Source organism: Panulirus ornatus, chromosome 15 (genome assembly GCF_036320965.1).
Source record: "Panulirus ornatus isolate Po-2019 chromosome 15, ASM3632096v1, whole genome shotgun sequence".
NCBI lineage: Eukaryota > Metazoa > Arthropoda > Malacostraca > Decapoda > Palinuridae > Panulirus > Panulirus ornatus.
In genome coordinates, this window is record NC_092238.1 from 31,803,556 (window position 1) to 31,820,378 (window position 16,823).

Below are 16,823 nucleotides of genomic sequence, written 5' to 3' on the forward strand. Positions count from 1 at the left end.
TGAAACCTTTAGCTTCTCTCCCTTGCAAGACCTTACCCTCAACTTCTCTATGACCAACAACACTGCCTTTCTAAAACTTTCAGTTCTTCTCCATTCAAACTGATGGAACACTTAAACAGTCTACCTTTTCAAAACTCAGAATCTTACTTTTAAAGCATTTTACTTCACAAATTCGAAGCAACTAATCATTCTAATTCCATGAAGATTGCCATGGTAATAGTCTTCTGTATACAACTGTGCAAATATCTTTCATATTCTCCTATGAAGGTAAAGTGCTACACCTCATCACTTTTGTAAAACTTTCAGTCTATCAATAATTGCCAATCATTATTTTGAAAAAATGTCTGGGGATAAAACAACACATTCTTAAGGATAAACATTTGTACTGCATCCATAAATCTTATCTTTCTTTATTACAAAGAAATGTCTTATCACAAACAACACAAGCAATATGAAATACAAATTGTTCAACAAAATATTATGAGATGAATTGATTAAAAAAATAACTTAAGAAGATTGTAAAGACACTCAACAGAGGCACATTTACTAGCCAGAGGCATTACATAAAAGTTCTAAAAGATGCAATATATAGCTACTGTTCATGATGATTTCATTTTGGATGCCATATAGCAACCAACTTGTTACAAGTTTTGTCCATGTCTAATTTCAACAAATGTGGCCTTTCGAGACAAATACATATATATCATATATAATTCATGGGGTTGTTAGGGAGGTGAATGCAAGAGTTTTGGAAAGAGGGGCAAGTATGAAGTCTGTTGGGGATGAGAGAGCTTGGGAAGCGAGTCAGTTGTTGTTCGCTGATGATACAGCGCTGGTGGCTGATTCATGTGAGAAACTGCAGAAGCTGGTGACTGAGTTTGGTAAAGTGTGTGAAAGAAGAAAGTTAAGAGTAAATGTGAATAAGAGCAAGGTTATTAGGTACAGTAGGGTTGAGGGTAAAGTCAATTGGGAGGTGAGTTTGCATGGAGAAAAACTGGAGGAAGTAAAGTGTTTTAGATATCTGGGAGTGGATCTGGCAGCGGATGGAACCATGGAAGCGGAAGTGGATCATAGGGTGGGGGAGGGGGCAAAAATCCTGGGAGCCTTGAAGAATGTGTGGAAATCGAGAACATTATCTCGGAAAGCAAAAATGGGTATGTTTGAAGGAATAGTGGTTCCAACAATGTTGTATGGTTGCGAGGCGTTTGGGCTATGGATAGAGTTGTGCGCAGGAGGATGGATGTGCTGGAAATGAGATGTTTGAGGACAATGTGTGGTGTGAGGTGGTTTGATCGAGTAAGTAACGTAAGGGTAAGAGAGATGTGTGGAAATAAAAAGAGCGTGGTTGAGAGAGCAGAAGAGGGTGTTTTGAAATGGTTTGGGCACTTGGAGAGAATGAGTGAGGAAAGATTGACCAAGAGGATATATGTGTCGGAGGTGGAGGGAACGAGGAGAAGTGGGAGACCAAATTGGAGATGGAAAGATGGAGTGAAAAAGATTTTGTGTGATCGGGGCCTGAACATGCAGGAGGGTGAAAGGAGGGCAAGGAATAGAGTGAATTGGATCGATGTGGTATACCAGGGTTGACATTCTGTCAGTGGATTGAATCAGGGCATGTGAAGCGTCTGGGGTAAACCATGGAAAGCTGTGTAGGTATGTTTATTTGCGTGTGTGGACGTATGTATATACATGTGTATGGGGGTGGGTTGGGCTATTTCTTTCGTCTGTTTCCTTGCGCTACCTCACAAACGCGGGAGACAGCGGAAAAAAAAAAAAAAATAATTTATATAATTTGTATCCATCCCTGGGGACAGGGGAGAAAGAATACTTCCCATGTATTCCCTGTGTGTTGTGGAGGGTAACTAAAAAGGGTGAGAGCAGGGGGCGGAAAATCCTCCCTTCCAATTTTACATTTCCAAAAGGAACAAAGAAGGGGTCCAAGTGAGAATTCTTCCCTTTTTCCCTCCAAGGTTGTCATCTGTTCTTGAACACCACGTCGCTAACGCTGGAAATGGCAAATATGTAAGAAAAATAATTTGTATTAGTGTAAGAAAGATTTTGTCAAACAACTCATTTCACATGTGGCAACACAAACAATGACATGACATACAAATGGTTAAAAAATATTACAAGATGAAATGATTTATAAACCCATGACCTACGATGAAGACTGTGAAGACTCTCAACTAATAAAACATTTACTAGCCACAGGCATAACATAAAAGTTCTAAAAGATGCAATACATCATTAAAGTGATAATTTAATCTCATCTGACATATGGCAATCAACTTGTTACAAGTTTTGTCTAAGCTATATTTTAACAAATATGGCCTTTAAGACCAATATATATATATACATCATTTATAATTCATATAATTTGTAATAGTGTACAAAAGTTGTCAAACAACTTATTTCACATGTGGCAGTAAAATATCAGATCATTATAGCTGGTATCATTAACATAATAAAATTACAAATTCACTTTGCAAATGAATTAGCATTAGGCATTTGTGAAAAATTTCATTGAAACTTCTACATTTTAAATGACAGGACAACTGTGTGTCCATTTGAGACAATCAGTTTCCATTACTATCATTTCAATAATCAAGTGCTTTTTATTTGTACTAATCTAATTACAGGTATGACAGCATACATGTAGGCAGCATATTACAGCACTTATTCTAAAAGTCCAAACAAGAGGGTATTTCCCCATGCGTATTCAGCATACAACCTTCCTAATCAGAGCTTATCTGCTGATCCAGCGGAGTTGCTGCAGTTGAACTTTGTGATCATCCCCTTGACCTCTATGGTAGTTTCTGGGAGACAACCTTACAAACAGGTGTGACCCATGACACTGAAACATAGTTGGAGTGCTATATCTTATGCACTTGGTTATCTCCAAAGTAATAAGATATTCTAGTTTTATAATGAATTCACTGATGGCACAGAATTGTTACTAGCGTATTTCAGAACAAAATACACACAAATTTCTTCCAACAAACATGAAGTATTCAGATCCTATCACCAGAGAGAGAGAGAGAGAGAGAGAGAGAGAGAGAGAGAGAGAGATTGATGTACATTTTAATCCTTGCATAAATACTGGCAGCACCAAACATCTCAAATGATGCACTTAAGAGAGACTCATATCTTTTATAGGCATTAAGCCTATCATTGTTATGAGCCACATTACCACAGCATAAGAACCAAGGCAAAGCAATAAAGTTTTTAACATATGCAGAGTAAGGAATGTCACCAAATAAAACTCCATTTGGCCAAGTCACTGATGTGACCTTAATGTGCTTCTAATACATGCATTTAAGAATCAGCAACAAGGTCATCAAAGACTCTACAATCATGAAAATGTCAGCAGTAAAATCCCAATATCTAACTCTGACACTGCTGACTTGCTAACTAAAATTTATGACTAGTCTTTATAAGTACTGATGTTTAAGAAAGGCCCCAGCTCTTATTACACACATAGGAAAATGGGGAGGTCATGTGTTCTTCCACAGTATTCAACAGCACTCTCATTCTCTCAAAAATCAGATATTTTATCATCAATTTCTGTGGATATCCATGACATAAAGGGATTTCCCTGAATGGCTCACAATGCTCAAAGTCAAATGCCTCATTGGAATATGACCAAACTGTAAGCATTTGATCAAAACAGTTATATGTCTAACGGGCCTCTCTCCATATGGCAAATTTCTAGTATTTAAGGAAAATGTGTGTATGTATGTATGTATGTATGTATGTATGTATGTATGTATGTATGTGAGAAATACTTAGAAAAGCAAATGGATTTGTATGTAGCATTTATGGATCTGGAGAAGGCATATGATAGAGTTGATAGAGATGCTCTGTGGAAGGTATTAAGAACATATGGTGTGGGAGGAAAGTTGTTAGAAGCAGTGAAAAGTTTTTAACGAGGATGTAAGGCATGTGTACGTGTAGGAAGAGAGGAAAGTGATTGGTTCTCAGTGAATGTAGGTTTGCGGCAGGGGTGTGTGATGTCTCCATGGTTGTTTAATTTGTTTATGGATGGGGTTGTTAGGGAGGTAAATGCAAGTTTTGGAAAGAGGGGCAAGTATGAAGTCTGTTGGGGATGAGAGAGCTTGGGAAGTGAGTCAGTTGTTGTTCGCTGATGATACAGCGCTGGTGGCTGATTCATGTGAGAAACTGCAGAAGCTGGTGACTGAGTTTGGTAAAGTGTGTGGAAGAAGAAAGTTAAGAGTAAATGTGAATAAGAGCAAGGTTATTAGCTACAGTAGGGTTGAGGGTCAAGTCAACTGGGAGGTGAGTTTGAATGGAGAAAAACTGGAGGAAGTGAAGTGTTTTAAATATCTGGGAGTGGATCTGGCAGCGGATGGAACCATGGAAGCGGAAGTGGATCATAGGGTGGGGGAGGGGGCGAAAATTCTGGGGGCCTTGAAGAATGTGTGGAAGTCGAGAACATTATCTCGGAAAGCAAAAATGGGTATGTTTGAAGGAATAGTGGTTCCAACAATGTTGTATGGTTGCGAGGCGTGGGCTATGGATAGAGTTGTGCGCAGGAGGATGGATGTGCTGGAAATGAGATGTTTGAGGACAATGTGTGGTGTGAGGTGGTTTGATCGAGTGAGTAACGTAAGGGTAAGAGAGATGTGTGGAAATAAAAAGAGCGTTGTTGAGAGAGCAGAAGAGGGTGTTTTGAAGTGGTTTGGGCACATGGAGAGAATGAGTGAGGAAAGATTGACCAAGAGGATATATGTGTCGGAGGTGGAGGGAACGAGGAGAAGTGGGAGACCAAATTGGAGGTGGAAAGATGGAGTGAAAAAGATTTTGTGTGATCGGGGCCTGAACATGCAGGAGGGTGAAAGGAGGGCAAGGAATAGAGTGAATTGGAGCGATGTGGTATACCGGGGTTGACGTGCTGTCAGTGGATTGAATCAAGGCATGTGAAGCGTCTGGGGTAAACCATGGAAAGCTGTGTAGGTATGTATATTTGCGTGTGTGGACGTATGTATATACATGTGTATGGGGGGGGGTTGGGCCATTTCTTTCGTCTGTTTCCTTGCGCTACCTCGCAAACGCGGGAGACAGCGACAAAGTATAATAAAAAAATAAAAAATATGGTCTTTGGAAGACAACAACTCATCGGTAAAGTATCTTCGATTAATAGTTGTGGAACAATTTCACTTGATCAAAATAAGATTTGGATGTTTAACTAGCAGTCAAGTAACCTCCCTATTATCATGCATTTGTACATTTACTTGTTAACATTATCATACAATGAATGCATTATCTATTTTCTAAAGATGACAATGAAAATTGTTTTCAAGTAAAAAAGTGTATCCCAGGGCTCTGTACATTTGTACATAAGTGGGAGTGCACTGGTTTGTACATACTGAAGAGCTGCAAGGGTACACACACCAGCAATCTGTGTTTACTAGAGCCACTTTGGTTTGTAGAAATTAGCAGCTCATTTTTTTGCTTATGAATATGGCTGAAGTCTGTTTCAAAATATTACTGCCATACTAATAAAGTAACAATGAAAAATAACATAGCTGTTTTATGGGGTAAAACAATTTTGATATGAACAAATATCACAACTTTTAATGTCTGTGAAAATGAAAACTTTACAACATCTTTAACATTTGTACGATCAATCTTTGATACACCCAAGTGAGCAGTGAACTCCTTAAACAGTTGAAGAGAGCAAATTGACTCCAAGAAGAAACAATCATATTAATCATATCTGACTCAACTTAGTACTCCAATTTCACAAATTTAAAGAGAGCATCAAGCAATCTACAAATAAAAGTATGGGAGAGGAAAGTATCAATGGCAACTGTATGACTCAACCTCATTAGCAAGAAAAATACAGCCTTATGAATACACAAATGACTGTTTCCACTGATTCTCCTTACATGTGGGAATGTATATGAAGACGAATTTACCAAAAAATAGATGTGCAAAAGGCAAGAACAATGGTCATATTACACAATTAACCAAATTAATCAGAATCATTTCATATGGAGCTAATTACCACCGTTAAGAAAGTTCTCCAACTATCAGAAAAAATGTACCCTTATAAATTCATACATTTCAAAAAGCAGAGGGCCTCATACCCAAAAAAGGCTGATGATTATGCTCTGCTTGAGTTTACTACCCTTAATAATCTCCTAAGGTACTGTATTAGAAAAACACTTAGTGATCTTTCACCATGAAACAGAACTTTCCATATTGGAAAATGATATAAGTATTCTACCCTTAAGATTTCTCAGGTAAACAATGAAGAGAGGATTAGCATTCTCAGGTCAATGGTTCCTCCATATATAGCCTATTTCACGATAATTTACTGCTGAAGCATAAGCAAGCATTTACCTTTCAAGCAATGCTGACATTGCTTGAGCATCATGTATGATTCACATTAAAATTTTGTGAACAAGACTTAAATAAGCATAAAAATGATAGATTTCATCCAAAAAGCTGTGCATAACTGGTAACACAATACAAAACACTGAATATTCTCCATCTTTTCTTTAAAAGAATCTGGTGCTTACTACTCTATCTTGCCGATACACCAGTTTCATAGATAATTATATAAAAGGTCCATATCCAGTGAAAAGTCAAACTCACGTGTTAATGCAAACATGTCACTGTACTTTGGTGTAATTTGAATATGCCCAAAAGTTTTCAATTACACAGCTACCAACATACACTCACTTGCCCTAATGACTTAGTCATTTATGATTCAGGTACTTCCTCTGGTTCACATGGCAGATATCTAGTATCCTTTTTGAAGACAAAGATTTAAACATTTCTTCCCAAATTCATATAAAGTCTTTCACATACCTCTACTATCTTCTACATTCATGTTTCCATATCTCCATAACCAGTTTTCTTTTCCCAAAATTTTATTTGTAACATAGCCAGATTTAAATTTGCCTCATGCTGCGCTCGCTGCCACTCATGAGCTTCCCGCTGCTGCTGATATTTCTCTTGTAAAGTTTTACGTTCTAATCTTAAGTTTTCTATTGAAAGCTGGGCTTGTTGCATTTGCATCTGCGCAAGAAGAATATCTTCATCACATAACTGATCCATTTTTTGTTTTCTTGTTCTTCTTGAGGGGCCAATATTTGAGGTCAAATCTGGAGCTGGCTTTTCATAATATGAAGTTTGTTCACAATTTTGAGAGGTATCTGATGAAGAAGACTGCCCAGTCTGAAAACCATCCATTCTGATACTGGGATTTGTCGAGTTAGTTGAAGTTTCTGGCATCAAGCAATCTGGAACCATGTCCTGAGGATTCACCACAACATTTTTAACATCATCACCTGAAAAAAGTATAAATACACGTAAATAAAAAGAAATTAACGATCAAGCACATTTGCTACCCAAGCAGTGACAGTATGTCAGTATATGTCAATTGTATTAGAATTTAAACTATGAACCCTCCTAATCACCCTACAAGGGAAGTGGTAGCAAATGTACTGCGATTTACCAAGTCAAATTTATGTTGAAAAGCTACCAGCTCTTGCCAAGTCTTCTCCCAAACTCTGTTGCAAGGGCAGCAGCTTGAGATAAGTTCTCCAATGACTTTGACCATGCTTCAAAAGAAAAATTATACTGTAACAGATACAACCTTAAGTTTTTAATTTTTTGTTGTTCTATTTCCCATAATGAAACATAAGGTAGGAATTAGTTACAGATGAATAGTTAAAAAAATTTTTGAGTTTCTAACGTTTAACATGTCTCTGGAATTCACTGTTACAACTGTTTCACACTTTGTGCAGACTGCATATTATCATGATGCTTAGCTCCATGTCCTGACTCAGTTACAGGATATAACATTATCCTTCTTTAAAGGGAAAGATGCTTTTTGGCTTTCCTACTGTCCATAGGGCATTCACCATGACCTACAACACTCAACGCTGAAAAATTTTGCACAAGCAAAATATCATAACCAAATTCAAACCTTCTTCAGTATTGTAACCAGGTTGTATTTTTTGCATTCAGACCTCATTAATTTCTCAATAGTTCTAGTACAATTGCATGGCAGGTCAACAAAAAAATAGGGTTAACTAAAAGGCTACAAAAAAGACAATACCCTGCTAGTCTAAGGCCCTTTTTCTGCAAGAGATAAAATCCATCTTCAAAACATTCATTATCACATTCATCTCATAAACAACGGAATACCATCTTGTCTATCATCATTACCCATGATTTTGAAGTTCGCAAGTTTCCCCAAGTAGTAACTTTTGTAAAAGGAAATCAGCATATCGAAACAATTTTATGTAAAAACAAATTATTCCATCCTCAAGGGTTATGGAACATTCTGGTTAAAGTTTATTTCTTTCCTACAATCAAATGGTACTAATAATTAGCCATGTCTGAAATTTGCATTGACAGAAAAATAAAGATGTGACAACTCCAAAGCTTCCACTTTCCAAGTTTGCTTACATGTAATATCACTTGTGAAAATTCCATAACACTTTAAAACACTAATATCCATGAAGTGTAATTCTCAAAGAAAATCAAACGAGCAATGTGAGATACTCTGTAGTACACCCAAGTCTTACAAAACACTCCATACAGTTCCGTTTTAATGCCTGAGGATTTAACAAATTTCATTCAAACTGAAGCAGAAGAGTCATTACATTTCTGGTGATGAGGAAAGTCATCCTGTGAATGAGAAATCTTTGGCTTGGACTGATACCTGCCACATCAGACACATCATCATAAAAAACAAACTAGTTGGACTGATAACTGTCACATCAGACACAATCATAATAACAAACTAGTAATAAATCTAAGCCAACAGCCAACAGCCTGAACTTCAACTGCTGAACAGTGAAAGCAAAAATTCGTAACTATTACAATGACATAGGAAATGTCTAAGCAAGTCCCAAAGTTTCAAAAAGTCTTCACAAGATGAGTACATAATATATACAAAGCATGCATTCAATCTATTTTGTCAAACAGAGTAGCTGCTCTACAGTAAAGAGAGCCTTGAGATAAACCTTAGCAAATGTTAGGCTTCTTTAATATGCATTATCAATGTGGCCTAGGGTAAAGATGGCTTTGTAGAAGTCTTGAGAAACCTCCTTAAATGAAACATTCAGCTCCTTTTCGTTCTCCAGGCACTAAAAGATTTCTCCCTGGTTAAAACTTGCATGCATTTTCTTAAACTCTCCTCTATCAAAAGAAAAATCAGGCCTTTACATTCTATATTGTTTAAACTTGATAATTCATTTGCATACTGGCATTCAGTGAACATTCCACAATCTTCACTAAAGTAGCATATACAAACTTTAATAACAAAAAAAAGGGGGGCCTGATCACAATTAAAAATGGTCATGAATTTACTTATATGGTTTAAAATAAATTAAGAAGCACTGTTACAGTGTAATGAGACAAATTCACTCCTATTTTCATACGTAACCAGATTTGATTTGAGCATACAATTTGGATTCAGCACGTTGAGGACAGCTTCCACTTCTGGGGTAATAGCAGATGGCATAGACCGATTATCCTCTGATCCGTTTCTCGCTGCTCTCTCGCTGAAAGAGAAACCTAGTTTTAATAAGTGAATAGTCTCTCAAGAGCAATTTTTTTTTGAAAGACTAGACACATAATCTTGAATTCTGCAGGCATTAAATGTTACTGTTATCTGTTTAAAAATCCCTTGAATGATTAACTGTTTAACTTATATTGATCAAACACAAAGATAATATTCTAGAAAATTAGGAAAAAATAAATCTGAGCCCTTGATGTGGATTTTCTGTTGATATTCTAGTTAGCTTTATGCTGTGGACAAGGACATCAGTGTACCAACATGACACATAGCCCTACTGTTTTGACAAACACGGCAAAGTATAATCCTCTAATACATGAAAATATAGTAATGTCTTTTACATGCAAGACCATAATAAAATAAACATGGCTACACCAATGTCTAATTTTCATCAAACTTAAATACTCCTTCTTAACACCTGTCCCATTCCACTATCTACAATTACCCCAGGGCCTCTTTCAAAGAAAGAATCCTAGGGCTTTTCAGGCCCTCTTCCCGGAGGCTCATACAACCAAGACCATATTACTACCAGTCACTGGAAATGTGAGCTTCTTTGGAGTGATTTGTTCTTTAATGAACATGTACTTCCACTGATGCAGCCTAAATAAAGGTGACGTTAAACTCACAATGTAACCTCAAGAAGGGGATCCTGCAGCACTCTGGAAGCAGGCAACATCCACTGGTCAGGGCCACAGGTCATGAAATGCTGTGATGTTGTGTGTTTGTGCCTATATGTAAAAACTGCAGGGCAGCTGAGTAGTAAGCACTTGATGTCTTCTTTATGATAGTTGCATCATGGCCAGAAATGGTCTTGGGATATGCTGTTTGTACTGCTGCAGAGATGGGCAAGGTCCAGAACAAAAGTAGAAGAGTGTGACTCATGCCTGTCTAGGGAGTGTTTTTTGATGGGTGTATTTCCAGATAACTGGGGTTTATAACCGAGTTGGGAGATTGATCGTTTATTGCTTGGGTGAATTCAAAGTGTACATGTTTTTTCAGTGTTCTATTTGCTCAGGGAGGGGGATCTATGAGAAAAGGTTACTTAAGTGTGAGACATGGGCAAGCTTTTTATTTCTACTTGGGTGTTGGTGGTTAGTTACACAGTGGTTAGGGTGAAAGGGGTCCAATGCTGTTGCATAGAACTGAGTGCAAGGAATGTAAATGTGGGACTGTAATGGACGGATATCTTCTGTTTATTGTGAAAGTGCTGAGAGTCTGTAATTATTAGTCAGCAAATTTTTGTTCTAGTGCTTTCAAAAACAAATATTACAAAGCCACAAACTACTCAGGTTTGTGACTTTGTAATATTTGCTTTTGAAAGGGCAGAGGTTCAGGCAGGTGAGGCATAGTTTAAAGTGAAGCTGATGACTTATTTGTAAAGGATATTGGGATGTTGAGGGATTCTTTTTTCTTGTCCAAATCTGGTGCCAGATAGAGTACTGAAGGCATTTAGTTGTGATGCTTTTGTGTTGATGTTATTCGTGTGGAGAGTACATATCATGTGTCATATGCAATGCCTAGAATTGTTCACATTTGTTCAGAGGGAGTGGCTGTCCATTCAAGATGACTGGAGGTGTGAGCTTTCGCATGTTACAGGATTCCACCTGCTTGAGGTTACTCCACGAGTGAAAATCATCTTTGGCAAGGTTTTATGACTGGAAGTACAGTCTCATCAAAGAACTTCTCACATCAAAAGAGTTACATTTCCCTGTTACAGCCTTGGCCTGCATGAACCTTTGGAAAGGTCGAGTAATACAGAAATTGTTCCTAAGGCAATTATACATACACATATCCTTCATTCACCTTTGTTATTTCCCATGTGAGTGTGGTAGCACCCAAAATAGATGACACAGCCTTGAAGGAAATATTCCTTGCTTGGTTCCTCCTTCAGAAAGTGATACAAGATGGGAGGATTTCCAGCTACCCCCTCCCCAACAAATTTGCAACTCTTACTCACTGCTCTGCTGGAGATACATTCATAATATCATTTTTCCTTATCACCTGGGATATAAAGTTCTATAAGAATCCCTTAACATCCTCAAAAGACAATTCACTCCAATTTAACATATGCCTCATGCAGGAGGGTGACAGGGAACTGGAATGATGTGGTATACCAGGATCAACGTGCTATCAATGGACTCGACCAGGGCATGTGAAATGTCTGGGGTAAACCATGGAAAGGTATGATGTGGATAAGGAGTTGTGGTTTTTGTGCATTACACATGACAGCTAGAGACTGTGTGTGAACGAATGTGGCCTTTTTTTGTCTGTTTTCCTGGCGCTACCTTGCTGAAGCAGGGGGTGGCGATGCTATTTCCTGTGGAGCAGGGTGGAACTAGAAATGGATGAAGGCAAGCCAGCACGATTATGTACAAGAGTACATATTATAGGGCTGTGCATTTGTATTCTGAGCAATCGGGGCCTGAACATACAGGAGGGTGAAAGGCAAGCAAGGAATAGAATAAATTGGAACGATGTGGTATAATGGAGTCGATGTGCTGTCAAAGGATTGAACCAGGGCATGTGAATTGTCTGGGATAAACCATGGAAAGTTCTGTAGAGCCTGGATGTGGAAAGGGGGTGGTGGTTTTGGTGCATTACACATGACAGCTAGAGACTGAATGTGAACGAATGTGGCCTTTTTTGTCTCTTCCTAGCGCTGTGTGCTAATAAAAAGAGTGTGGTTGAGAGAGCAGAAGAGGGTGTGTTGAAATGGTTTGGACACATGGAGAGAATGAGTGAGGAAAGATTGACAAAGAGGAAATATGTGTCAGAGGTGGAGGGAACACGGAGAAGCGGGAGACCAAATTGGAGGTGGAAGGATAGAGTGGAAAAGATTTTGAGTGATCAAGGCCTGAAGATACAGGAAGGTGAAAGGCGTGTAAGGAATAGAGAGAATTGGGACGATGTGGTATACCGGGGTAGACATGCTGTCAATGGATTGAACCTGGGCATGTGAAGCATTTGGGGTAAACCATATCCTCTTTGTCAATCTTTCTTCTCTCATTCTGTCCACATGTCCAAACCATTTCAACACACCCTCTTCTGCTCTCTCAACCACACTCTTTTTATTACCACGCATCTCTCTTACCCTTCATTGCTTAATCGATCAAACCACCTCATACCACATATTGTCCTCAAACATTTCATTTCCAACACATCCACTCTCCTCCATGCCACCCTATCTACAGCCCATGCCTCAACCATAAACAATGCTCGAACCACTATTCCTTCAAACATACCCATTACTGCTCTCCAAGATGACGCTCTCGCCCTCCACACATTCTTCAACACTCCCAGAACCTTCGCCAACTCCCCCAGCCTGTGACTCACTTCTGCTTCCATGATTCCATTCGCTGCTAAGTCCACTCCCGGATATCTAAAACACTTCACTTCCTCCAGTTTTTCTCCATTCCTACTTATCTTCCAATTAACTTGTTCCTCAACCCTACTGAGCCCAATAACCTTGCTCTTGTTCACTTTTACTCTCAACTTTCTCCTTTCACACACTTTACCAAACTCAGACACCAACCTCTGCAGTTTCTCATCCAAATCAGAAACCAGCGCTGTATCATCAACTAACAACAACTGACTCACTTCCCAGGCCCTCTCATCCACAAAAAACTGCATGCCTCCATGGTCTTCACATGCCTTGGTTCAATCCACTGACAGCATGTTGACCCTGGTATACCACATCACTCCAATTTACTCTATTCATCGCACACCTTTCACCCTCCTGTATGTTCAGGCCCCGATCGCTCAAAATCTTTTTCACTCCATCCTACCACCTCCAATTTGGTCTCCCACTTCTCCTTGTTCCCTTCACCTCTGACACATATATCCTCTTTGTCAATCTTTCCTCACTCATTCTATCCATGTGACCAAACCATTTCAATACATCCTCTTCTGCTCTCTCAACCACACTTTTTTTTTACCACATATCCCTCTTACCCTTTCATTACTTACTCAATCAAACCACCTCACACCACATATTGTCCTCCAATACCTCATTTTCAACACATTCACCCACCTCTGCACAACCCTATCTATGGCCCATGCCTCACAGCCATATAACATTGTTGGAACCACTATTCTTTCAAACATATCCATTTTTGCTTTCCAAGTTAACGTTCTCGCCTTCCACACATTCTTCAATGCTCCCAGAACCTTCGCCCCCTCCTCCACCCTGTGACTCACATCTGCTTCCATGGTTCCATCTGCTGCCAAATCCACTCCCAGATGTCTAAACACTTCACTTCCTCCAGTTTTTCTCCATTCAAACTTACTTCCCAATTTACTTGTCCCTTAACCCTACTGAACCTAATAACCTTGTTTCTGCTTTCACACACTTTACCAAACTCAGTCACCAACTTCTGCAGTTTCTCATCCGAATCAGCCATCAGCGCTGTATCAACAGTGAACAACAAGTGACTCGCTTCCCAAACCCTCTCATCCACAACAGACTGCATATTCGCCCCTCTCTCCAAAACTCTTGCATTCACCTCCCTAAAAACCCTATGCAAAAACAAATTGAACATATATATATATATATATATATATATATATATATATATATATATATATATATATATATATATATCAAAATTAAAATTGGGAGGGGAGGATTTCCAGCCTCCCTCTCCCTCCCCTTTTAGTCTCCTTCTAAGACATGCAGGGAATATGTGGGAAGTATTCTTTACCCCCTATTCCCAGATATCATTATTTTTATATATATTGCCAATCAAAAAGTTCAAAGATTTTTTCTATTACAGGTGGCACTAGGGAGGTGGTGTACTAACTTGATGTGCAAAAATAAAAGATAACCACAACTTTTATAAAAAAAAAGAATCTGATATGACTTAGAAATGACATTAGGAGAAACCACCATCAGCAGTTTAAAAATAGTAGATGGTTTCAGCATCATGACAATGCTCCTTCACACAATGATATCTCCATTTAAGAATTTCAGCCTGAAAAATCATTCTTGTTATACCACACCTTTTGTACTTACCTGACCTTGCCATAGTGATATTTTTTCAGTTCCTAAAAGTCAAAATGAAACTGAAAAGCAGAACTGATGACATTCTAACCATCTCTAATACTGAAAATGCAGACCTCAACCAGTTCACAACTTAAGACTTCTAGTATTGCTTCCAAAAGTGGCAGTAATGTTGGAACACTTGCATATTAATAGAGGAAGATTATTTTGAAGGGGACTGCTTATAAGAATGTTGTATGTACACTATTCTTTACAATTTAGAACTTTTTCATTGTTTATATATTTTCCTATACTTGTTTACCTGCTTGTTACTGCACAGGAAAAGAAAAGTCACCTTCAGCAGGTCATCTATTTTTCGAGTAGAGTGAGTAGTCTCACTGAGGAACTTCTGGCTCCGAAGGAGTAAATCATTTCCTTAAAGCTGCACAAGCCCATAAATGGGATTCTGCAGTTATGTAATAATAATAATACTGAAAGTAAATATTGGTGACAAATACATTTTTTCCCATAAGACCTGGGTAAAAACATCTTCCAAAGAACATTCTTCACCATATGGCAGGATACAACACTGAAAATTTTGATCAACGGGAAATTTGGGTAAATTTCAGCTACTACAGGAAATTTTCATTTGTTACATCAAATTCTATAATATTTTACCTAATTCTACATCAATAAACCTCACATTTTACCCTATATCTATAACTTAACCTAATCCATACATTTATCATATATCAAATATAAATTTTCCAAATCATACTCTGACTCTTGTTCTCCTATATTCAAACTACCCTAACTCTTCAACAAAACTGTTCCAATTCCAAAGTTACAACTGTGCTGGCACCATGGTTTATTATGTACCAGTTTTGGGGGGCCACTTTATTACCTTCAGAAAGAGACATGGTGTCTTGCAAAAGTAGATTAGTGTTCATTAAAATCCTACACCATGATTGCCATTTTCTTATCCTGCGATGCACTCAAGGTAATATGGTAACCATTATGAAGATCACGGAAAATGTGATCATAATAATAAAGGTACATGAAAAACTTGTAGAATTCAGAGGAACCTTTGACATTTCACATAACTTCTGACAAGCGAAGTATACTTAACTTTCCATGTTATATGAAATATATACCCATTTTTCAATTAGCTTACATATGTTTACTGGCTATTTCATGCATCAGGAATTTATGCACAAAACAGTCAATCATCTTTTGAATGCTCAGTAAACAAATGTTCTGAACCATTTCCTGCCAAGTTGCGGACGAAAATGTCACGGATATATACTAGTTATAACATACTGAAAGTACAGTACATTTCAGCTTCTGGAAAGGTTCGAAAGTTTAATTTTATACACAATTTTTGGGATCTTCAAAATCCTTACCACAATCATCTTATTTCTCATCATAAATGAAACACAGGTAGAAATCAAGCTCAAACACTCATTTAATAATATCTATATTAAGCTACCACTGCAAAACAATACCACACATTCCGAAAGAAAAAATTATAGTTTCTAACAATAATTTACCTTAAACTTTCAACCCTCCATTATCCTCATTCTTTATAGACCTCTCCACTATCAACTTGTTAAACGTTTAAAGATTCACAGAAGAGTAACTAAAAATTTCCATCTGCAGAGATTATTCTAATCTCCACAGAATAAACTAACATACACATCAGTGTAGTTTCTTTCTCCAAGTTCCTAAAACTAATAATTAACCCAGCCAGTGAACCTAGGTATTACCTAAAAAACTGTTTATTTTGTCTTTAGCCCAATATTTGAGAAGTATCTTTCAAAAACTATCTCCCTTTCACCGATTATTTCTGTTCTAATGGATTAAATATCAAAATAATAATTTCACCAGCAATCATTTCCACATATCAACTTGAAATCCACACGTTTCGGGTTTTCTTCAACACTGACCAATTCCAACGTTACCACCTCTTTGCTATGTATGACAAAATGACAGTGTCTTACTTCTCTAATGCCTTCTTGGCTCTTGCTTTCATGTTTTCCCAGCACCGCCTTAACTCCCGGCTAGTTCTAGGTTGCGTTGAGGGATGAGCAGAGAATTGAGCAGATATCACCTCCCAGACCTGTTCTTTTTCCCGATTAGACGCTCCATCTCTCTTCTTAGACTCCACTACATCTTTGTGCTGTTCTATTAACGCTGTCAAGACCGTCTTCTCTAAAGGTATGAACCATTTTCTCCTGCCCTCAGTTCCTTCACTGTATTCCGCCATGTTGATGTAAACAACTCAAA

At 38.0% G+C, this 16,823-nt stretch overlaps 1 protein-coding gene across 1 annotated transcript; it reads right to left on the reverse strand.

Annotated features, from left to right (window-relative positions):
• Positions 1-394: 394 nt before the first annotated feature.
• Positions 395-16,823, reverse strand: LOC139753822 (uncharacterized). The gene is made up of 3 exons (XM_071670725.1): positions 16,538-16,823; positions 9,448-9,545; positions 395-7,319 (listed from the first exon to the last, which is right to left on the reverse strand). Exons 1-3 carry the CDS (start codon positions 16,801-16,803, stop codon positions 6,856-6,858), a joined length of 828 nt encoding a protein of 275 aa, XP_071526826.1. The 5' UTR covers positions 16,804-16,823; the 3' UTR covers positions 395-6,855.

What these genes read in the sequence shown, in the direction of transcription:
- LOC139753822 (XM_071670725.1), bottom strand. Translation starts at nt 16,803, where the DNA reads ATGGCGGAATACAGTGAAGGAACTGAGGGCAGGAGAAAATGGTTCATA. An exon ending in GCCAAGAAGGCATTAGAGAA is followed by an intron (nt 9,546 to 16,537) that starts GTAAGACACTGT and finishes TTTCTCTTTCAG; the next exon opens with CGAGAGAGCAGCGAGAAACG. An exon ending in CAACGTGCTGAATCCAAATT is followed by an intron (nt 7,320 to 9,447) that starts GTATGCTCAAAT and finishes TACTTTTTTCAG; the next exon opens with GTGATGATGTTAAAAATGTT.